The sequence below is a fragment of the Oncorhynchus nerka genome, linkage group LG16, assembly GCF_034236695.1.
Source record: "Oncorhynchus nerka isolate Pitt River linkage group LG16, Oner_Uvic_2.0, whole genome shotgun sequence".
Lineage (NCBI taxonomy): Eukaryota > Metazoa > Chordata > Actinopteri > Salmoniformes > Salmonidae > Oncorhynchus > Oncorhynchus nerka.
This window is the reverse complement of record NC_088411.1, coordinates 40,558,595-40,582,147: the sequence shown is the minus strand read 5'-3', so window position 1 is coordinate 40,582,147 and position 23,553 is coordinate 40,558,595. Positions and strand designations below refer to the sequence as shown.

At 42.9% G+C, this 23,553-nt stretch overlaps 1 protein-coding gene across 1 annotated transcript in view; it reads right to left on the bottom strand.

Annotated features, from left to right (window-relative positions):
• The window catches only part of LOC115144460 (histone acetyltransferase KAT6B-like), a 92,327-nt gene extending 82,644 nt beyond the window's left edge, over positions 1 to 9,683 (bottom strand). Inside the window, exons 1-2 of the mRNA XM_065002675.1 lie at positions 9,568 to 9,683; positions 7,354 to 8,313 (exon numbers count right to left, since the gene is read on the bottom strand). Of these exons, the coding sequence (XP_064858747.1) occupies positions 7,354 to 8,052 (699 nt within the window). The 5' untranslated portion in view covers positions 8,053 to 8,313; positions 9,568 to 9,683. The remainder of the gene's footprint in view (positions 1 to 7,353; positions 8,314 to 9,567) is intronic.
• Positions 9,684 to 23,553: the final 13,870 nt, after the last annotated feature.

Sequence of the window (23,553 nt, the reverse complement as noted above, 5' to 3'; positions counted from 1 at the left end):
CCCGAGCTGACAAGGTACAAATCTGTCGTTCTGCCCCTGAACATTCAATGTTATGTCATAATTACATAAAATTCTGGCAAATTAGTTGGCCAAACTGTTGCATATACCCTGACTCTGCGTGCAATGAACGCAAGAGAAGTGACAATTTCACTCTGTACATTACATGAGTTTTATGACGTAGAAATGTGAAGTGCACGTTTGGACTCACAGGTGTTTTTGCTTACGTGTATGACATCAAAGCAGTAATTATTATAATCTTTAAAGTCTCATCTTCCAAAATACATTAAGATCTAATCAAATCCTCTTAAATGTACAGTATTTCCCTCACTCAGACAACCAAACAAGGTGCAAGAGCTGTCCAATTAGAGGCAGGGATGGGTCAACTTGTCGCGCGAGGTGCTCAAGTTCAGAACGTCTGTCTGTCAAAACCCATTCAGAGCTGTGAAGTGGAGACCCTGAGCTCTGACGTCATGTATAGCATGTTACTGTACAGCCACTGAGCTCTGACGTCATGTATAGCATGTGACTGTACAGCCACTGAGCTCTGACGTCATGTATAGCATGTTACTGTACAGCCACTGAGCTCTGACGTCATGTATAGCATGTTACTGTACAGCCACTGAGCTCTGACGTCATGTATAGCATGTTACTGTACAGCCACTGAGCTCTGACGTCATGTATAGCATGTTACTGAACAGCCACTGAGCTCTGACGTCATGTATAGCATGTTACAGTACAGCCACTGAGCTCTGACGTCATGTATAGCATGTTACAGTACAGCCACTGAGCTCTGACATCATGTATAGCATGTTACTGTACAGCCACTGAGCTCTGACGTCATGTATAGCATGTTACAGTACAGCCACTGAGCTCTGACATCATGTATAGCATGTGACTGTACAGCCACTGAGCTCTGACGTCATGTATAGCATGTTACTGTACAGCCACTGAGCTCTGACGTCATGTATAGCATGTTACTGTACAGCCACTGAGCTCTGACGTCATGTATAGCATGTTACTGTACAGCCACTGAGCTCTGACGTCATGTATAGCATGTTACGGTACAGCCACTGAGCTCTGACGTCATGTATAGCACGTTACTGTACAGCCACTGAGCTCTGACGTCATGTATAGCACGTTACTGTACAGCCACTGAGCTCTGACGTCATGTATAGCATGTTACTGTACAGCCACTGAGCTCTGACGTCATGTATAGCACGTTACTGTACAGCCACTGAGCTCTGACATCATGTATAGCATGTTACTGTACAGCCACTGAGCTCTGACGTCATGTATAGCATGTTACTGTACAGCCACTGAGCTCTGACGTCATGTATAGTATGTTACTGTACAGCCACTGAGCTCTGACGTCATGTATAGCATGTGACTGTACAGCCACTGAGCTCTGACGTCATGTATAGCATGTTACTGTACAGCCACTGAGCTCTGACGTCATGTATAGCATGTTACTGTACAGCCACTGAGCTCTGACGTCATGTATAGCATGTTACTGTACAGCCACTGAGCTCTGACGTCATGTATAGCATGTTACTGTACAGCCACTGAGCTCTGACGTCATGTATAGCATGTTACTGTACAGCCACTGAGCTCTGACGTCATGTATAGCATGTTACTGTACAGCCACTGAGCTCTGACATCATGTATAGCATGTTACTGTACAGACACTGAGTTTATATTTCGGCGCTTGTCAATGTCCAAAATCTACCATTTTCAACCTGTATATGGGTGTGAGTGTTAAGGGACACACACAAAATTCAAAATCCTATTTGTCAATGTCCGGAAAAATGTCCGGGTACGAGTGTGAAGGGCTACGGCTGCTGGGTCACGGCTGCTGGGCCAGTGCTGGAGATGGCATAAGAAATGTTGGAAAAGATACACACAGCTGTTTAGTACTTCCTCTAAGTTGTTAAACAAGTATTATCCTGTCTCTCTCCTGTTTGGTTTGTTGTTACTCCCTAACCTAAGTTGGTGTGGGGGGGGGGTTCTCTTTCCTTCAGCTTGTCTCATATCAGGCACATCTAGTGGGTGTCCATGGTGGGTGTGTGCTAAGACCCTTCTTAGCAACACCTAGTCAGGTTGTTCAAAGCAACAGAAAATGGTACACTTCCAATGCTTTGGCCTTCACCGTGAAGTTCTATTCCATTTTTTTACCCTCCTGTTGTGTTAGTTTCATGTTAATTAATTCTGTGTTCCTAAAATGGTATATAGCTGATTATAAATCCATAATAATACATATTATCACCTAATGTTGTGTTAGATCTTTTAAAATCGACTTAAGTTCTTGAGAAGACTACAAGTTTTGAACTTCTATTTGCTATTAATGGCCTGTAGGCCTCATTGACCTGAGCTCACACAACTCGTTTTTGAGTAAAAACATAAGCGTAATGTATGGATTATTTTTACTATAGCAAATACTCATATTGTGCCTTTTATCACAGATTATTTTGTGTTAAAGTTTAACAAGAACTCTCTCTCCTCCTCACCAGTGTCATGATCAAAGACATGATCAAGAGCCTCATTATTGTTTGGTCATTGTGCTGCCACAGAATGAATTGTGAGAAAGGCCTCAAAAAAAGCATTATATACCAGAGCTGTGAGAAAAGTTCAACATTAACTCATCAAAAAAAGAAACATCCTCGCACGGTCACTGCGTTTATTTTCAGGAAACTTAACAAGATTCAACAACTGAGACATGAACTGAACAAGTTCCACAGACATCGGTATCTGGTGTGGCCACCAGCTGCATTAAGTATTGCAGTGCATCTCCTCCTCATGGACTGCACCAGATTTGAAAGTTCTTGCTGTGAGATGTTACCCCACCCATGATTTTTCAACACTGATACCGATTATTTCGCCCGATTTTTATTTATTTGTAATAATGACAATTACAAAAATACTGAATGAACACTTATTTTAACGTAATATAATATCAATAAAAATCTATTTAGCCTCAAATAATTAAACATGTTCAATTTGGTTTAAATAATGCAAAAACAAAGTGTTGGAGAAGTAAAAGTGCAATATGTGCCATGTAAAAAAAGCTAACGTTTGAGTTCCTCGCTCAGAACATGAGAACATATGAAAGCTGGTGGATCCTTTTAACATGAGACCTCAATATTCCAAGGTAAGAGGTTTTAGGTTGTAGTTAATAAATTCAATTTATAGGACTATTTCCCTCTATATCGTTTGTATTTCATACACCTTTGACTATTGGATGTTCTTATAGGCACTTTAGTATTGCCAGTGTAACAGTATAGCTTCCGTCCCTCTCCTCGCCACTACCTGAGCTCGAACCAGGAACACATCAACATCAGCCACACTGTAAGCAGCGTTACCCATCGCTCCACAAAAGCTGTGGCCCTTGCAGAGCAAGGGGAATAACTACTCCAAGTCTCAGAGCGAGTGGCGTTTGAAACGCTATTAGCGCGCACCCCGCTAACTAGCTAGCCATTTCACATCGGTTGAACCAGCCATTAGGCGGATAGGCTTAAAGTAATAAACAGCGCTGTGCTTGCGAAGCTGCTGGCAAAACGCACGAAAGTGCTGGTTGAATAGATGCATACGAGCCTGCTGCTGCCTACCATCGCTCAGTCAGTCTGCTCTATCAAATCATAGACTTAATTATAACACACAGAAATATGAGCCTTTGGTCATTAATATGGTCAAACTATCATTTCAAAAACAAAACGTTTATTATTTCAGTGAAATACGGAACCGTTCGGTATTTTATCTAAACGGGTGGCATCTAAGTCTAAATATTCTTGTTACATTGTACAACCTTCAATGTTATGTCATAATTACGTAAAATTCTGGCAAATTAGTTGACCAAACTGTTGCATATACCCTGACTCTGCGTGCAATGAAAGCAAGAGAAGTGACAATTTCACCTGGTTAATATTAACCCACTGTTCCTAGGCCGTCATTGAAAATAAGAATTTGTTCTTAACTGACTTGCCTAGTTAAATAAAGGTAAAATCAAGTAAAAATATTGCCTGCTAACCTGGATTTATTTTAGCTAAATATGCAAATTTAAAAATATATACTTCTGTGTATTGATTTTTTTTAAAGGCATTGGTGTTTATGGTTTGGTACAGTCGTGCAACGATCGTGCTTTTTTCGCAAATGCGCTTTTGTTAAATCATCCCCCAGCGTTGCATCGATTATATGCAACGCAGGACACACTAGATAAACTAGTAGTAATATCATCAACAATGTGTAGTTAACTAGTTAATTAATTGTAGTTAACTAGTTAATTAATTGTAGTTAACTAGTGATTATGATTGATTGTTTTTTTTATTAGATACATTTAATGTAGCAACTTACCTTGGCTTCTACTGCATTCGCGTAACAGGCAGGATCCTTGTACAGTGCAATGAGAGGCAGGTAGTTAGAGCGTTGGACTAGTTAACCGTAAGGTTGCAAGACTGGATCCCCCGAGCTGACAATGTGAAAATCTGTCATTCTGCCCCTGAACAAGGCAGTTACCCCACCTTTCCTAGGCAGTCATTGAAAATAAGAATGTGTTCTTAATTGACTTGCCTAGTTAAATAATGGTATTACATTTTTTTTATATATATTTCTAATTGGCATCCAAATTGATAGATTTTCGATTGTTATGAAAACTTGAAATCGGCCCTAATTAAATCGACTATTCCGATGAATTGTCGACCTCTGGCCAAGACGTGCTCAACGGGATTGAGATCCGGGGTCGTCGCTGGCCATGGCAGAACACTGACATTCCTGTCGTGCAGGAAATCACACACAGAACGAGCAGTATGGCTGGTGGCATTGCCATGCTGGAGGGTCATGTCAGGATGAGCCTGCAGGAAGGGTGCCACATGAGGGAGGAGGATGTCTTCCCTGGAACGCAAAGCGTTGAGGTTGCTTGCAATGACAACAAGCTCAGTCCGATGATGCTGTGACACACCGCCCCAGACCATGACGGACCCTCCACCTCCAAATCGATCCCGCTCCAGAGTACAGGACTCCATGTAACGCTCATTCCGTCAAGGATATACGCGAATCCGACCATCACCCTGGGTGAGAAAAAAAACGCGACTCGTCAGTGAAGAGCACTTTTTGCCAGTCCTGTCTGGTCCAGCGACAGTGGGTTTGTGCCCATAGGCGACGTTGTTGCCGGTGATGTCTGGTGAGGACCTGCCTTACAACAGGCCTACAAGTCCTCAGTCCAGCCTCTCCCAGCCTATTGTGGACAGTCTGAGCAATGATGGAGGGATTGTGCGTTCCTGGTGTAACTCGGGCAGTGGTTGTCATCCTGTACCTGTCCCGCAGGTGTGATGTTTGGAAGTACCGATCCTGTGCAGGTGTTGTTACACCTGGTCTGCCACTGCGAGGATGATCAGCTGTCCATCCCGTCTCCCTGTGGCGTTGTCTTAGGCGTCTCTCAGTATGGACATTTATGCAATCGTTCACGCAGATGAGCAGGGACCCTGGGCATCTTTCTTTTGGTGTTTTTTAGAGTCAGTAGAAAGGCCTCTTTAATGTCCTAAGTTTTCATAACTGTGACCTTAATTGTCCATTCTGTAAGCTGTTAGTGTCTTAACGACCATTCCACAGGTGCATGTTCATTAATTGTTTATGGTTAATTGAACAAGCATGGAAAACAGTGTTTAAACCCTTTACAATGAAGATCTGTGAAGTTATCTGGAGTTTTACGAATTATCTTCGAAAGACAGGGCCCTGAAAAAGGGATGTTTCTTTTTTTGCTGAGTTTATAATTGAAACAGTGTTGCAATTGTTTGTGAGAATGCCAACAGGTGTAGTTCCTGTGGGGGAAAGATTCCATTGGGGAAAGGTTCCCGTGGGGGTTGCCATGGAAGCCAAGAAGGGGAGTGAGATGATTGTGTGTGTGTTCAAACACACATGCATGTGGGAGTCTGGGAGAGAAAGTGTCCATCTGATAAATGGGCATGTGCCTGAACTCAATTTGATACACTAATTGTAGTGTCACCCATTAATATCTAATGACCGTTCATTTTATGACCAGGAACACCACAGGTGTACAAAAGTTAAATAAAACACCCAAAATGTAATGAAAATCATCAACATGTATTTTGTGGGTTCAGATGCCCTGTGTGGACAAAGTCATGGAACCTTATATGACAATCAGATTAAATGAACTACATTTCTCAGAGAGAAAACTTGTCAAATTGGTCCAATTCGACCGGAAGACAGCAGGAGGGTTAAGTAAAAAACTGTTGTCAATACAGTATTGTTCACCTGCAGCGTGAGTTACTGCTGAGTGTCAGTGATGGAGTCACAATCTCTGCAGAGTGAAAAGCATAAGTCTTGTGTCATAGTCAAGAAAAACGAATGAAGGCTAAGAGGAAGTCTTTATGGCCCTATATCATAGGCTATACTGTATATCACCAAGGCACCCCCCCCTCTCCTGTGTTATCTCAAAGAACTTCAAAGCTACTGTCTGTTATTTACTCTCCTTCTATAATAACATAGTCCATCTATTCTGTCAAATACAAGCATGGCCAGTTAGTTACAAAGCATTTTTCCTGAGCAGAGAAAATGTCAACAATGCCTAGTTCTCAAGTACACACTAAACTAGCAGCGAGATCTACTGCTGTGTTTCCAAGCAGCATTATTATATCACAACAGCTTGATTCAAGCCCACAGAGAGCTCCCCTATTCATCACAACAGCTTGATTCAAGCCCACAGAGAGCTCCCCTATTCATCACAACAGCTTGATTCAAGCCCACAGAGAGCTCCCCTATTCATCACAACAGCTTGATTCAAGCCCACAGAGAGCTCCCCTATTCATCACAACAGTCAGCTATCATCCAATTGCATTCCAAAAGAGCAGCTTCATCACCCAGTACTTGAAGCCTATTAGTGAGAGCCTCACAAGTCCTTAACTGAAACCAAATCTGACTGAATTTTTAGAAATGAGTGTCTATTTAGCTGGTTAACGGGATAATATAATAAAATTCCATTTAGCGGATGTTTTCATCCAAAATGTCTTAGGCATGCGTACATTTATTTTATTTTACGCATGGGTGGTCCCAGGTATTGAACCCACTATCCTAGAGTTGCAAGCACAATGCTCAACCAACTGCGTTACAGAGGGAAAGGACATGTGTGCCGATTGATCCATGACTAAAATAAAACACGGCCTCTATAATATAAAAACATTAACTAGCGAAAGAGGGGCGATATAACATCAACATCAGCGATAGCCTGAAAAGGATTCAGAGTCTATGGAGTAGCATAGTATATCTACAGTGAAAGGGCATACAGTATTATCAACATAGACCACTAAAAACAGAGGAAGACAGGAGGCAAGTATCAGTATACCGTACCTGGTCTCTCTCATGTGGAAGAAGAGTGACACACAGAAGAGCCAATGGGGAAGCACCTGGACAACTCTGGCTCCTACCCTCAGCTCCATTAACCCCCTGGTTCAACCTGTAGCGCGGACCATCCTTCGCCAGCCGGCCGTTTTTGACCGCCCATTTAGCGGCCAGCCGTAACCTCTGCTGGAACCCTGGGTTGTCCTGGACGTGTGATGGATCCTCCTGGTTCCTTAGGTACCTCTGGATGTTCTTCAGAGAGGAACCACGGCTATCGTCCAGACCCTCGATGGCCCTCCTCAGGACTTTATTCCAATCAACGTGGCGTAGGTCACTCGGTTTCCATATAGATCCTTTAGATGATGGAACAGAGAGGTTTGCACTTACAGGTTTGAGCGACGACGACGACGATGGCGACGATGATGATAATAATCCTCTCCCAGGGTGCTCGGGGTCTTTGTACGACACGTTCCCCTTATTGGTGACTTTGAGAATGGAACCATCATGAACACTTAAATCCAACTGTTCCAGAACGGTCCGCTTGCCCAATCTGTGTGAGGTAGCCACCGCATGACAAATCCGCTCCTCGGAAGGCCTCTGTTTTTGCCTTTTGATTTTCTGTATTGCTTCTAGAATCCACTCTGTATATAGAGGATTGGTAAGTTTCGCCATGGTTAAATCGATGAGATTCAGGAAAAAATTACCCATAGAGATTCCCTCTTGTTGTGAAACATTTGGTACATCCAGCACATCTTGAAAAGGTCAACGACAACAACAACAAAACATAGAGGTACTGTTCCACCTCGGCATTAACACATTTACAATCCTGCTGTAAATCTTCATCCAAGGTAGTAACTCACGTCACCTCACAAAAGAAGACAGAAGTAGCCCGAATGTAAATTCCTTGAAGGTTGGGACTGTTACCCAACGACCTAGAACACAATTTCTTCAAATGAGGTCACAAAATTCCTTTAAAAAATGTAAAAAAACACACAATCATAAACAAGATCACAAGTCAAGAATAAGTAATAGTGTAATCTAAAAAAATATAACAGAACCATCATTTTTACCCAGCACCTTCACTATACAGTATTAATGTACTAGTGGGCAAGTGGGCAAACACATTATGTCAATAGTGACATTAGTCAAACACCAGATTGATTTGATTACGGGTAGCAATTTGTGAGGGATACGCGCCTAGACTACACTTGACACATTGGATTAGTAGTACCTTACATTCTGAGACGTCACCATAACATCAGTCTAATAACTCAGAAGCATTACAAAACATTAAAATGAAGAAGGGCAATAACATTCTCGAGAAACGGATGGGTTGTGATGCGATTCAGAGGGATTGAATATTAAAGACATTCTAGGGAGGTTAGGGAAAGGCTGATGTTATTTAAGGGCATTTCCACAGTAACACAGCGACTCAAATTATTCACTTTTAAAATGTAACAAAAAAAATATTGCAAAAAAACTGACTATGCACAATGTTTTTTTTAACAATTTCACACAGAAAATGAAATTTAAAAAACATTTACTTGAAGAACAGCAAACAGTCATTCTGGTATCAAATTTTACATCTGCAATGTTCTTGAGTGAAACTTGTATGGTTTGTTTAACTTCGTAATCATTGGTTTTCGTTTGACATACATTTCACTTGTTGCCATGGAATTGCCCTTAATCGGTACTCCGAGTCTGATAACATAATCCATTGATTGACAATCTTTATTTTACCACAGTACTACATCAGGTTAAGATTGATTAGTCATGACACCCTGACTATAACCATCACGACAAGGGAGACGAAATGTAACCAGTTAAATAGATGTTACAATTGTTCCTGATATCTTTATCTGTTAGATAAATGTTTCATTGAAACATCGCCAGCTGACTGGGGTAACGTTAGGATACTCTGTGGCGAAGTTAGTATTTTCATCAATACTATTATTTTCATATTAGTACCAAGTAGCGCAAGAAGGGCAATGGATTTGGACTTTTTGCACGCGTGTTTGACAGCTTGGATACGTAACGAGCGACAAACAAGGATTTGTTCATTTTAGCAGTCGGCGCGAGCTTGAATGTCAGTCGCACACCGTCAATTCATATTGTTGAGCTTTTTGACAGCTGCCGAGGGATGGTTACCGGAAATGTATGATGACAATTTATGTTCAAATTAACATGAAACGCGAACGAGCGAGAAGATAATATGTAACAAACCTTGACTTGTATCAGTTGAGTTGTAAGAAATAACAGTGCTGCCCTGCATTACTGACGTGACCTAAACAGTCGCCATTTTGTTACAATGTTGTAGTTTACATAAATCCGACATGACGATGATTACAATCCAATGGAGTCTCATTAAACCTTACCTACACTAATGTACCCTCCCTAGCAACTTTAATATTGGCTGTAAAGACAAGATCCGATTTCTGGTTTGATAAAGTACATGTCAATCATTATAATATAATGTATGAGCTCAGTTTAGAAGAGACTGCGTTTGCTGCTTGATCTGTCACTACACTTACTTGACCCGCCTTTTAAGGTGTCTTCTCCTATCATGGATTGATGTTTTATTTACCCAGAACACTTATCGTTTGAATAAATGAGTACACTATAAGGACAATTTAATAGGCAAATATATATATAATTTATATGATCATTCATTAACATAATAGTTATCACAGATTGTTGGCTAAATTAATGATTTTAGGCTATAGCCAGTGTCAAACACCAGCCCACCTTAAGTACGACTCCTTGAAACAATTGGTTACACTTGAAAATGATTTGGATCATTTTAGACTTTAATTGGTTGTTTGTTATATCCGTCATTTATTTGCAAATATGGCGAAGACTTGACTGCTGATTTAAAGCAGCACGTTTTTAAAAGGTTTGAAGGTGATAGGCTATTATTGCGCTAGTGTTGTGTACGCTATCCGACACTTATTTTCCCACTATTAGAACCTGTACTTCTCTTTTTATTTTCCACTCTTGTGTAAACCCACTAAAGAAATCAGTAACACAAACACCGATAAATAACTGTTTACACTAACCTAAACTCATGTATCAAACGTGGGCTAAAGAATAAGTAGGGCAACCTATAATCATCCATCAAGCGGTAGAATTTCTCCACATAGCAGGAGCGCCTGCCTGCATTAGGCTATAGCGAGTATTAACATTCTACGTAAATCATGACAACACTTCTTATGGGGATTATTTTTGCCCTGCATTTCCAACTAGAATTAAAAAATGAGCACATGGGGGAAATTCCACATACAAACTAAGAAGTTGACCCTGGTAAGAGTAACACCATCTTCACTGATCCTCAAGAATAAATGTAACCTATCGCTACAGTTTCGCGATCCCATCCATTTCTCACTCGATTCGCGGGTCCATTCTCCTTTACACATTATTAGTCGGTGATATACAGCCTCCTTGAAATATAAATCGTTTACACAATGTGACGCGGCTGGGCGAGGAGGCTAAACAAATTACTCAAGTTTCATGCAAGGATGAACATGTAACCAGTGAGGGAAAAAGCATCGGCTAGCTACCGTAAATATTTGCTGGTAGTTACCTCAAGTTTTTTCTCAGATACAGTCCTCTTCTTCATTATCAGGATGACGGAAACGACGATCGGATAGAAACACTCTCAGCCGCACATCCATAGGGGGTTTCCTTGTATGTTTTATCTCTAAAAGGATACACTAAAGGCTCGCGTTGAGACAGAGAGGACCGGATAACAACTAATTGAATAAAGGTTCATCTACATAGCAGCCTGTGACAAAGTGGTACCTCTCTCCCCCTTCTGCTTCTTCTTCTTCTTCTTCACTGTAGACATCCCCACTTCAGTCAGTGTAAACCGAGCGGACCGGCGCCCCTGTGTAGCAGTAACGTTTCAACAATGATCATAGGCAAATGTAATGTCACTTTAACTTTAACACATTAAAACGTGGAGGAAGGAGATGCCATGGTGCTGAGAGAAAAATGTGCAGTTTTATAATGCTATTCTACACATTTTGTCATGAGTCTGAGAGAAAATGCTGTAGTTTTAAAGCTAATTCCCCACAATTCTACACATTTTGCCATGAGGTAGAGAGAAAATTGTGCTGTTTTAAAGTTCATTTCATGCTATTCTTCACATTTTGCCATGGGGATGAGACGAAATATTGCAGTTTTTAAGCACATTTTGTGCAGTTTTATAATGCTATTCTACACATTTGACCATGAGGCTGAAAGAAAATGTTGCAGTTTTGAAGTAACTGTCTAGTGAAAATCTCACTTTTAGAAGTTCCTATTCTGTTAACTCATACCCAAATAATGTTGTTTACTAATCCTATACTCGTATTTGTGGCCAAAGCATACATTGGAATAAAAGAAAAAAAACTCCACCTCAAACAGACCATTTAACAAACACTTGCTATATCCTCAAATAGGATGATGTCATCCTCCTGAGGAGGATGAGCTGGCCAATCAGCAGGCTACTTGCATTAATATTTTTAATGACCAATATATGCCCACACCATTCTCTACCTGCCCGAACCATGAAAAACAGCCCCACACCATTATACCTCCTCCATCAAACTTTACAGTTGGCACTATGCATTTGGGCAGGTAGATTTCTCCTGGAATCCGCCGAACCCAGATTCGCCCGTCGGATTGCCAGATGGTGAATCTTGATTCATCACTCCAGAGAACACGTTTACACTGCTCCATAGTCCAACAACGGCAAGTTTTAGACCCCTCCAGTCGATGCTTGAAATTGCCCATGGTGATCTTAGGCTTTTGTGCGGCTGCTCGGCTATGGAAACCCATTTTATGAAGTTCCCGACGAACAGTTATTGTGCTGACGTTGCTTCCAGAGGCAGTTTGAAACTTGGTAGTGAGTGTCGCAAACGAAGACAGAGTTTTTACGCGCTTCAGCACTCGGTGGTCCCGCTCTGGGAGCTTGTGCGGCCTACCACTTTGCGGATGAGCCGTTGTTGCTCCTAGACTTTTCCACTTCGCAATAACATCAGTTACAATTGAATGGGGCAGCTCTAGCAAGGCAGAAATCTGACCAACTGACTTGTTGGAAAGGTGGCGTCCTGTAAAGGTGCCATGATAAAAGTCACTGAGCTCTTCAGTAAGGCCATTCTACTGCCAATGTTGGCCTATGGAGATTGTATGGCGGTGTGCTCGATTTTATATACCTGTCAGCAACGGGTTTGGCTGAAATAGCCAAATCCACTAATTTGAATGGGTGTCCACATACTTTAGGAATATACTGTCTATTTCATAGAAATCTGGAAACACTGGACAGTTACTCTAAAGGTCGACTGCAAAGACTGATTTCAAAAACAAAGTCTTTAAACTGTATAACTGATTAATGCATCATCATACCAGCTAATTCAATGCTGATATTTAAAATAAAATAAAATGTATGAGTAAGATATTTGTTTACCAAAGTGCCATTTCTGACAGATTTTTTCCCAGTTTCTGACATAAAACAAATCCTGTGAAATTACCTCAACACATACCGGAGGAGTTACTGGCTAGCTAAGCTAATTTGCAATTCTACACATTTTCCCATAGCTATCTAGGGGGCCCCAATTGCACACACTGTACATAGATTTGTTCTATTGTGTTATTGACTGTTTGTTTATGTGCTGTGTTGTTGTTTGTGTCGCACTGCTTTGCTTTATCTTGGCCAGGTCACAGTTGTAAATGAGAACTGCTTTGCTTTATCTTGGCCAGGTCACAGTTGTAAATGAGAACTGCTTTGCTTTATGTTGGCCAGGTCACAGTTGTAAATGAGAACTGCTTTGCTTTATGTTGGCCAGGTCACAGTTGTAAATGAGAACTGCTTTGCTTTATGTTGGCCAGGTCACAGTTGTAAATGAGAACTGCTTTGCTTTATCTTGGCCAGGTCACAGTTGTAAATGAGAACTGCTTTGCTTTATGTTGGCCAGGTCACAGTTGTAAATGAGAACTGCTTTGCTTTATGTTGGCCAGGTCACAGTTGTAAATGAGAACTGCTTTGCTTTATGTTGGCCAGGTCACAGTTGTAAATGAGAACTGCTTTGCTTTATCTTGGCCAGGTCACAGTTGTAAATGAGAACTGCTTTGCTTTATGTTGGCCAGGTCACAGTTGTAAATGAGAACTGCTTTGCTTTATCTTGGCCAGGTCACAGTTGTAAATGAGAACTGCTTTGCTTTATGTTGGCCAGGTCACAGTTGTAAATGAGAACTGCTTTGCTTTATCTTGGCCAGGTCACAGTTGTAAATGAGAACTGCTTTGCTTTATCTTGGCCAGGTCACAGTTGTAAATGAGAACTGCTTTGCTTTATCTTGGCCAGGTCACAGTTGTAAATGAGAACTGCTTTGCTTTATCTTGGCCAGGTCACAGTTGTAAATGAGAACTGCTTTGCTTTATGTTGGCCAGGTCACAGTTGTAAATGAGAACTGCTTTGCTTTATCTTGGCCAGGTCACAGTTGTAAATGAGAACTGCTTTGCTTTATCTTGGCCAGGTCACAGTTGTAAATGAGAACTGCTTGCTTTACTGCTTTGCTTTATGTTGGCCAGGTCACAGTTGTAAATGAGAACTGCTTTGCTTTATCTTGGCCAGGTCACAGTTGTAAATGAGAACTGCTTTGCTTTATCTTGGCCAGGTCACAGTTGTAAATGAGAACTGCTTTGCTTTATCTTGGCCAGGTCACAGTTGTAAATGAGAACTGCTTTGCTTTATGTTGGCCAGGTCACAGTTGTAAATGAGAACTGCTTTGCTTTATCTTGGCCAGGTCACAGTTGTAAATGAGAACTGCTTTGCTTTATCTTGGCCAGGTCACAGTTGTAAATGAGAACTGCTTTGCTTTATGTTGGCCAGGTCACAGTTGTAAATGAGAACTGCTTTGCTTTATCTTGGCCAGGTCACAGTTGTAAATGAGAACTGCTTTGCTTTATCTTGGCCAGGTCACAGTTGTAAATGAGAACTGCTTTGCTTTATCTTGGCCAGGTCACAGTTGTAAATGAGAACTGCTTTGCTTTATCTTGGCCAGGTCACAGTTGTAAATGAGAACTGCTTTGCTTTATCTTGGCCAGGTCACAGTTGTAAATGAGAACTGCTTTGCTTTATCTTGGCCAGGTCACAGTTGTAAATGAGAACTGCTTTGCTTTATCTTGGCCAGGTCTCAGTTGTAAATGAGAACTTCTTCTCAACTGGCCTACCTGGTTAAAAAAAGGTGGGAAAAAAATAAAAAAAACATTGAATAACTTAATGCAGTCTATTAGGTTCCCACCTTGTTCCCAAGCATCATGGCTTCATACCATATTCATGTGTTTATTCTTACACGGAGATTGACTCAATCCTAATAATGAACACATCACACGTCCTTGGGTACGATACAAAATCGTTACATTATGAATAATGTCACCATATAACAAGTCTGTCTTTAGACACAATATTGATTTAGCATTTCATTCCGTCACAACAGGATACCAAAACCTATATCGTTTTTTAATGGAAGACAGACAGGAAGAGAACCCCTTCAGAATCACTCAGTTATAGTCTATCAAATGGACAAACACCAAGTCCAATCGACCGTATGATTCGTTCAAATTATATGGTGATGATCCATCAACAAGCTCAAGATGTTACAGCTGCTTCCTACCTGCAGTATATTGTCCTGCATTACGTCCTATCTGGCATTTTAACATGTATATTACGGGCACTCTCATTTTACAACAGCAATAACAAAACAATGTGTAATCTGACACCGTACAACGTGGTGACATCCCATTCTGTGTCATCGGCACAGGCATACAGACAACACCTTTATTTAACCAGGTAGGCCAGTTGAGAACACCTTTATTTAACCAGGTAGGCCAGTTGAGAACACCTTTATTTAACCAGGTAGGCCAGTTGAGAACACCTTTATTTAACCAGGTAGGCCAGTTGAGAACACCTTTATTTAACCAGGTAGGCCAGTTGAGAACACCTTTATTTAACCAGGTAGGCCAGTTGAGAACACCTTTATTTAACCAGGTAGGCCAGTTGAGAACACCTTTATTTAACCAGGTAGGCTAGTTGAGAACACCTTTATTTAACCAGGTAGGCCAGTTGAGAACACCTTTATTTAACCAGGTAGGCCAGTTGAGAACACCTTTATTTAACCAGGTAGGCCAGTTGAGAACAACTTTATTTAACCAGGTAGGTCAGTTGAGAACACCTTTATTTAACCAGGTAGACCCTTTGAGAACACCTTTATTTAACTAGGCAAGTCAGTTAAGAACAAATTCTTATTTTCAACGACGGCCTAGGAACAGTGGGTTAACTGCCTGTTCAGGGGCAGAACGACAGATTTGTACCTTGTCAGCTCGGGGATTCGAACTTGCAACCTTTCGGTTACTAGTCCAACGCTCTAACCACTAGGCTACCCTGCCGCCCCAAACATGACCCATTATCATTCCCAAACGGCTCCCTAGTCCCTTTAAAGTGCACTACTGTTGACCAAGACCGATAGGGCTCTGGTAAAGAGTAGTATGTTATATAAAGGAAAGGGGGGGGGGGGATACCTAGTCAGTTGCACAACTGAATGCATTCAACCGAAATGGGCTCCCAAGCGACACAGTGGTCTAAGGCACTGCATCTCAGTGCAAGAGGTGTCACTACAGCCCCTGGTTCCAATCCAGGCTGTTTCACATCCGGCCGTGATTGTCAGTCCCATAACGTGTCGCAAGCATCGTCCGGTTTGGCCGTGGTAGGCCGGCATTGTAAAGACACATTTTTCCTTAACTGACTTGCCGAGTTGAATAAAGGTTCAATAAAAACATTTAAAATGTGTCTTCCGCATTTAGCTTAACCCCGTAGGGAATAGTGTGCCAAATCAAGTGTCATTTTGGATGTAGATTCACTGTGGAGGGGGAGAGAGGGAGCGAGGGAGGGAGGGGAGGGAGGGAGGGAGTGTAGTTAGTAGAGTAAATATTGAACTAGTATGAAAAACTGTTACGTAAAGTTTGGAAAGTCTAGTAGGTTTGGATAACCTTTTTTGCCTCAACAAGATAATCTTGTAAAAACATAATAAGTAAATATTGAACTGGTATTTAAAAAGTTTGGATAGGCCTATTCTAAACTATTACGTAAAGGTTTGGATGTTTGCAAGTAATCTTTGTTGATGATGGTAGCCTATTTATGAGGTAGTTACATAATAATAACACATAATATTTGTATTCAATTTGTGTGACAATATACCACTTTTTTTTTTAAACATATATTTTATAAAAACATGTTTACCATGTCGATACTTGTTAAATATTATTATTAGCTATATCTGATATAAACAATAGTTATTTTCACGGGACATTTAAATCACAGTATGACTGACATGAGGACGTGAAACAAGTGCTTGCTTATGATTGGATTGTCCATGGTATCAAGAGAAAGGAAGAGTACCAAGCACATGTGGGAGAGAGAGTCTCTCTTTCCGTGTGTGTGTGTGTGTGTGTGTGTGTGTGTGTGTGTGTGTGTGTGTGTAATGAATGTCACCCTGGGCCCCAGCAGGCCAGGCAGCAGGTACCCCTGACTCCCAGAGCTCCACACTGCTTCATCCCATGCATGGGTCCAGCAGGAGCATTTGAATTGGCGCTTGTGTCTCAAATGGTACCCAATTCCCTATGTAGTGCACTACTCTTGACCAGGGTAGTGCACTATATATGGAGCCATTTGGGACAGAGACGGGAGCATGTGCCAACCACAGTCTGCCCATCCCCCCAAATCTCTCTCTCTCTCTCTCTCTCTCTCTCTCTCTCTCTCTCTCTCTCTCTCTCTCTCTCTCTCTCTCTCTCTCTCTCTCTCCCTCCCTCTCTTCCTCCCTCTCAATCCCTGCCAACTGCCACCCAGTGCTGTTCAGGAACACTGCCGCCCATCTGCGGTGCAAAACTCTGGTCTGGTTTGCTCTGGCAATGTCCCCAGTCAGTCAGTGTGAATCCCAAATGGCACCCTAATTCCTATGTAGTGCACCAAGGGCTCTGGTCAAGAGTAGTGCACTGTATAGGGAATAGGATACCATTTGAGATGCACAAACACATTTGCTTTTCAAAGAAGGGATGGAGGGTGGTCATGAATGAAACCACGTGACGGTACCCACCACATCGACAAGTTGTGGTGTATTTTACGTTGACAGTATAACTGTAATAGGCTATGATCTTGCCTCAGAATGACATACGTTCTTCCACCAGCCCCTTCTAATTGAGCCTTGCATGTATAATCAAAGTTCATAGCCTGGGGCGACAGGGTAGCCTAGTGGTTAGAGCGTTGGACTAGTAACCGGAAGGTTGCAAGCTCAAACCCCCGAGCTGACAAGGTACAAATCGGTCGTTCTGCCCAGATACAATACTACTAGACTAGATAGCCAGTTAGCTGTTGAGACAGAGACAATACTACTAGACAAGATAGCCAGTTAGTTGTTGAGACAGAGACAATACTACTAGACTAGATAGCCAGTTAGTTGTTGAGACAATACTACTAGACTAGATAGCCAGTTAGTTGTTGAGACAGAGACAATACTACTAGACTAGATAACCAGTTAGTTGTTGAAGCAGAGACACATTACTACTAGACTAGATAGCCAGTTAGCTGTTGAGACAGAGACAATACTACTCGACTAGATAACCAGTTAGTTGTTGAAGCAGAGACACATTACTACTAGACTAGATAACTGATCTATTTAATTTCTATAAAAGAATGTAAACCGAAGGTAGAAAACTGGTAAATAGTTGTCCTGGTAGCTAAGGATTCTTCATTCTCATTACTGGCTCCATCTTTCTGTGTTTGTGCTCCAAATGGTACCTATACTCCATATATACAGTAGTGCACTACTTTTGTCCAAGGCCCTATGGGGAATAGTAGTGCACTAAATAGGGGATAGGGTGTCAATGGTCACGCATACTTTGTGTTTGTGTTTTGCCATCTGTCATGTTGAGAAGCAAATGAACCAGCTGCTACGGAGTGTGATCTCAGCCAATCAGAAACGTGGTGGTTTTTCAAAGCGCATCTGTGTGAAACCTTAAAAATGCTGATGGAAAAAAAAAAAGAAAAAAGAACTGTCTCAAAGTTGGTAATAACATTTTTGGTGTTCACCTAGATGCCTCCCCTCCAATTAGCATAAGCGCATAAACTCAGCCTCTTTAAATGGATCTACAGCCCTTTGAATAAGAGGTGTTTGAAAGGGAACTCTTAATATTCAATGAGCCCAATGAAATGAAAGGATGATATGATGATATGCTAACAGGTTGGCTGTGCAGTATTATTTAAACACAATATGATAATAAATGGTATATTGCATAAAGGGATTTTGTTGTTGCAGACTTTCAGTTTTTTTTTGGACTGCAGCTGCAGCCTATGCTAATGGTATAGGTAGTATAGGCTTCAGTTTGTATCTACTACTGGTATAGGTAGTATAGGCTTCAGTTTGTATCTACTAATGGTATAGGTAGTATAGGCTTCAGTTTGTATCTACTACTGGTATAGGTAGTATAGGCTTCAGTTTGTATCTACTACTGGTATAGGTAGTATAGGCTTCAGTTTGTATCTACTACTGGTATAGGTAGTATAGGCTTCAGTTTGTATCTACTACTGGTATAGGTAGTATAGGCTTCAGTTTGTATCTACTACTGGTATAGGTAGTATAGGCTTCAGTTTGTATCTACTACTGGTATAGGTAGTATAGGCTTCAGTTTGTATCTACTACTGGTATAGGTAGTATAGGCTTCAGTTTGTATCTACTACTGGTATAGGTAGTATAGGCTTCAGTTTGTATCTACTACTGGTATAGGTAGTATAGGCTTCAGTTTGTATCTACTACTGGTATAGGTAGTATAGGCTTCAGTTTGTATCTACTACTGGTATAGGTAGTATAGGCTTCAGTTTGTATCTACTACTGGTATAGGTAGTATAGGCTTCAGTTTGTATCTACTACTGGTATAGGTGCAGTATGGTATGAGCTGAACACTCAGGGTGCATCCTAGATGACACCCTATTCTCTATATAGTGTATAACTATAGTAGACCAGAGCACTACACCCTATTCTCTATATAGTGTATAACTATAGTAGACCAGAGCACTACACCCTATTCTCTATATAGTGTATAACTATAGTAGACCAGAGCACTACACCCTATTCTCTATATAGTGTATAACTATAGTAGACCAGAGCACTACACCCTATTCTCTATATAGTGTATAACTATAGTAGACCAGAGCACTACACCCTATCCTCTATATATAACTATAGTAGTATAACTATAGTAGACCTAGAGCACTACACCCTATTCTCTATATAGTGTATAACTATAGTAGACCAGAGCACTACACCCTATTCTCTATATAGTGTATAACTATAGTAGACCAGAGCACTACACCCTATTCTCTATATAGTGTATAACTATTCTCTAGTAGACCAGAGCACTACACCCTATTCTCTATATAGTGTATAACTATAGTAGACCAGAGCACTACACCCTATTCTCTATATAGTGTATAACTATAGTAGACCAGAGCACTACACCCTATTCTCTATATAGTGTATAACTATAGTAGACCAGAGCACTACACCCTATTCTCTATATAGTGTATAACTATAGTAGACCAGAGCACTACACCCTATCCTCTATATAGTGTATAACTATAGTAGACCAGAGCACTACACCCTATTCCCTACATACTGCAGTGCAAGAATTTTAACCAGTGGCTCTGGTCAAAAGTATTCAAATATAGGGAATAGGGTACCATTTGGCACTAATCCTACATTTGTTCTCTCCATGCCTGGAGGGAGGGAGGGACAGACTGGGGCCTCTCCGTGATCCTTGTCTCCCCTCTCCAACACCTGGCGACAGCACAGCTGGGTGCGGGGGGGGGGATAAGCCTAGTTTCCAGGGCTATCTAATGACCACTATGAAGAGGCACCACTAATCCCATAGCTGAGAGAAACGACTTCCATCAGCCTTGGACCTATCCTTCCCAATAGCACCCTATTCCCTATATAGTGCACAACTTTTGATCAGCACACATAGGGAGACCATAATGTATTGTAAGTTAAGCTACAACACTTAGCACCAATGTTGAGGAACTGTCATATCCATGGAATTACTGTAAACTTTAACCCTATAGAGTCTAAGCCAGGAAGGGGAGGGTTCTAAGCTAACATATGGAATTGTTTTTATATGGTCATACCAATGATCATCACACCCTGATCTGTTTCACCTACATTTACATTTACATTTAAGTCATTTAGCAGACGCTCTTATCCAGAGCGACTTACAAATTGGTGCATTCACCTTATGACATCCAGTGGAGCAGCCACTTTACAATAGTGCATCTAAATCTTTTAAGGAGGGGGTGAGAAGGATTACTTTATCCTATCCTAGGTATTCCTTAAAGAGGTGGGGTTTCAGGTGTCTCCGGAAGGTGGTGATTGACTCCGCTGTCCTGGCGTCGTGAGGGAGTTTGTTCCACCATTGGGGGGCCAGAGCAGCGAACAGTTTTGACTGGGCTGAGCGGGAACTGTACTTCCTCAGTGGTAGGGAGGCGAGCAGGCCAGAGGTGGATGAACGCAGTGCCCTTGTTTGGGTGTAGGGCCTGATCAGAGCCTGGAGGTACTGAGGTGCCGTTCCCCTCACAGCTCCGTAGGCAAGCACCATGGTCTTGTAGCGGATGCGAGCTTCAACTGGAAGCCAGTGGAGAGAGCGGAGGAGCGGGGTGACGTGAGAGAACTTGGGAAGGTTGAACACCAGACGGGCTGCGGCGTTCTGGATGAGTTGTAGGGGTTTAATGGCACAGGCAGGGAGCCCAGCCAACAGCGAGTTGCAGTAATCCAGACGGGAGATGACAAGTGCCTGGATTAGGACCTGCGCCGCTTCCTGTGTGAGGCAGGGTCGTACTCTGCGGATGTTGTAGAGCATGAACCTACAGGAACGGGCCACCGCCTTGATGTTAGTTGAGAACGACAGGGTGTTGTCCAAGATCACGCCAAGGTTCTTAGCGCTCTGGGAGTAGGACACAGTGGAGTTGTCAACCGTGATGGCGAGATCATGGAACGGGCAGTCCTTCCCCGGGAGGAAGAGCAGCTCCGTCTTGCCGAGGTTCAGCTTGAGGTGGTGATCCGTCATCCACACTGATATGTCTGCCAGACATGCAGAGATGCGATTCGCCACCTGGTCATCAGAAGGGGGAAAGGAGAAGATTAATTGTGTGTCGTCTGCATAGCAATGATAGGAGAGACCATGTGAGGTTATGACAGAGCCAAGTGACTTGGTGTATAGCGAGAATAGGAGAGGGCCTAGAACAGAGCCCTGGGGGACACCAGTGGTGAGCACGTGGTGAGGAGACGGATTCCCGCCACGCCACCTGGTAGGAGCGACCTGTCAGGTAGGACGCAATCCAAGCGTGGGCCGCGCCGGAGATGCCCAACTCGGAGAGGGTGGAGAGGAGGATCTGATGGTTCACAGTATCGAAGGCAGCCGATAGGTCTAGAAGGATGAGAGCAGAGGAGAGAGAGTTAGCTTTAGCAGTGCGGAGCGCCTCCGTGATACAGAGAAGAGCAGTCTCAGTTGAATGACTAGTCTTGAAACCTGACTGATTTGGATCAAGAAGGTCATTCTGAGAGAGATAGCGGGAGAGCTGGCCAAGGACGGCACGTTCAAGGGTTTTGGAGAGAAAAGAAAGAAGGGATACTGGTCTGTAGTTGTTGACATCAGAGGGATCGAGTGTAGGTTTTTTCAGAAGGGGTGCAACTCTCGCTCTCTTGAAGACGGAAGGGACGTAGCCAGCGGTCAGGGATGAGTTGATGAGCGAGGTGAGGTAAGGGAGAAGGTCTCCGGAAATGGTCTGGAGAAGAGAGGAGGGGATAGGGTCAAGCAGCAGGTTGTTGGGCGGCCGGCCGTCACAAGACGCGAGATTTCATCTGGAGAGAGAGGGGAGAAAGAGGTCAGAGCACAGGGTAGGGCAGTGTGAGCAGAACCAGCGGTGTCGTTTGACTTAGCAAACGAGGATCGGATGTCGTCCACCTTCTTTTCAAAATGGTTGACGAAGTCATCTGCAGAGAGGGAGGAGGGGGGGGGGAGGGGGAGGGGGATTCAGGAGGGAGGAGAAGGTGGCAAAGAGCTTCCTAGGGTTAGAGGCAGATGCTTGTAATTTAGAGTGGTAGAAAGTGGCTTTAGCAGCAGCGACAGAAGAGGAAAATGTAGAGAGGAGGGAGTGAAAGGATGCCAGGTCCGCAGGGAGGCGAGTTTTCCTCCATTTCCGCTCGGCTGCCCGGAGCCCTGTTCTGTGAGCTCGCAATGAGTCGTCGAGCCACGGAGCGGGAGGGGAGGACCGAGCTGGCCTGGAGGATAGGGGACATAGAGAGTCAAAGGATGCAGAAAGGGAGGAGAGGAGGGTTGAGGAGGCAGAATCAGGAGATAGGTTGGAGAAGGTTTGAGCAGAGGGAAGAGATGATAGGATGGAAGAGGAGAGAGTAGCGGGGGAGAGAGAGCGAAGGTTGGGACGGCGCGATACCATCCGAGTAGGGGCAGTGTGGGAAGTGTTGGATGAGAGCGAGAGGGAAAGGATACAAGGTAGTGGTCGGAGACTTGGAGGGGAGTTTCAATGAGGTTAGTGGAAGAACAGCATCTAGTAAAGATGAGGTCGAGCGTATTGCCTGCCTTGTGAGTAGGGGGAAGGTGAGAGGGAGAGGTCAAAAGAGGAGAGGAGTGGAAAGAAGGAGGCAGAGAGGAATGAGTCAAAGGTAGACGTGGGGAGGTTAAAGTCGCCCAGAACTGTGAGAGGTGAGCCGTCCTCAGGAAAGGAGCTTATCAAGGCATCAAGCTCATTGATGAACTCTCCGAGGGAACCTGGAGGGCGATAAATGATAAGGATGTTAAGCTTGAAAGGGCTGGTAACTGTGACAGCATGGAATTCAAAGGAGGCGATAGACAGATGGGTAAGGGGAGAAAGAGAGAATGACCACTTGGGAGAGATGAGGATCCCGGTGCCACCACCCCGCTGACCAGAAGCTCTCGGGGTGTGCGAGAACACGTGGGCGGACGAAGAGAGAGCAGTAGGAGTAGCAGTGTTATCTGTGGTGATCCATGTTTCCGTCAGTGCCAAGAAGTCGAGGGACTGGAGGGAGGCATAGGCTGAGATGAACTCTGCCTTGTTGGCCGCAGATCGGCAGTTCCAGAGGCTACCGGAG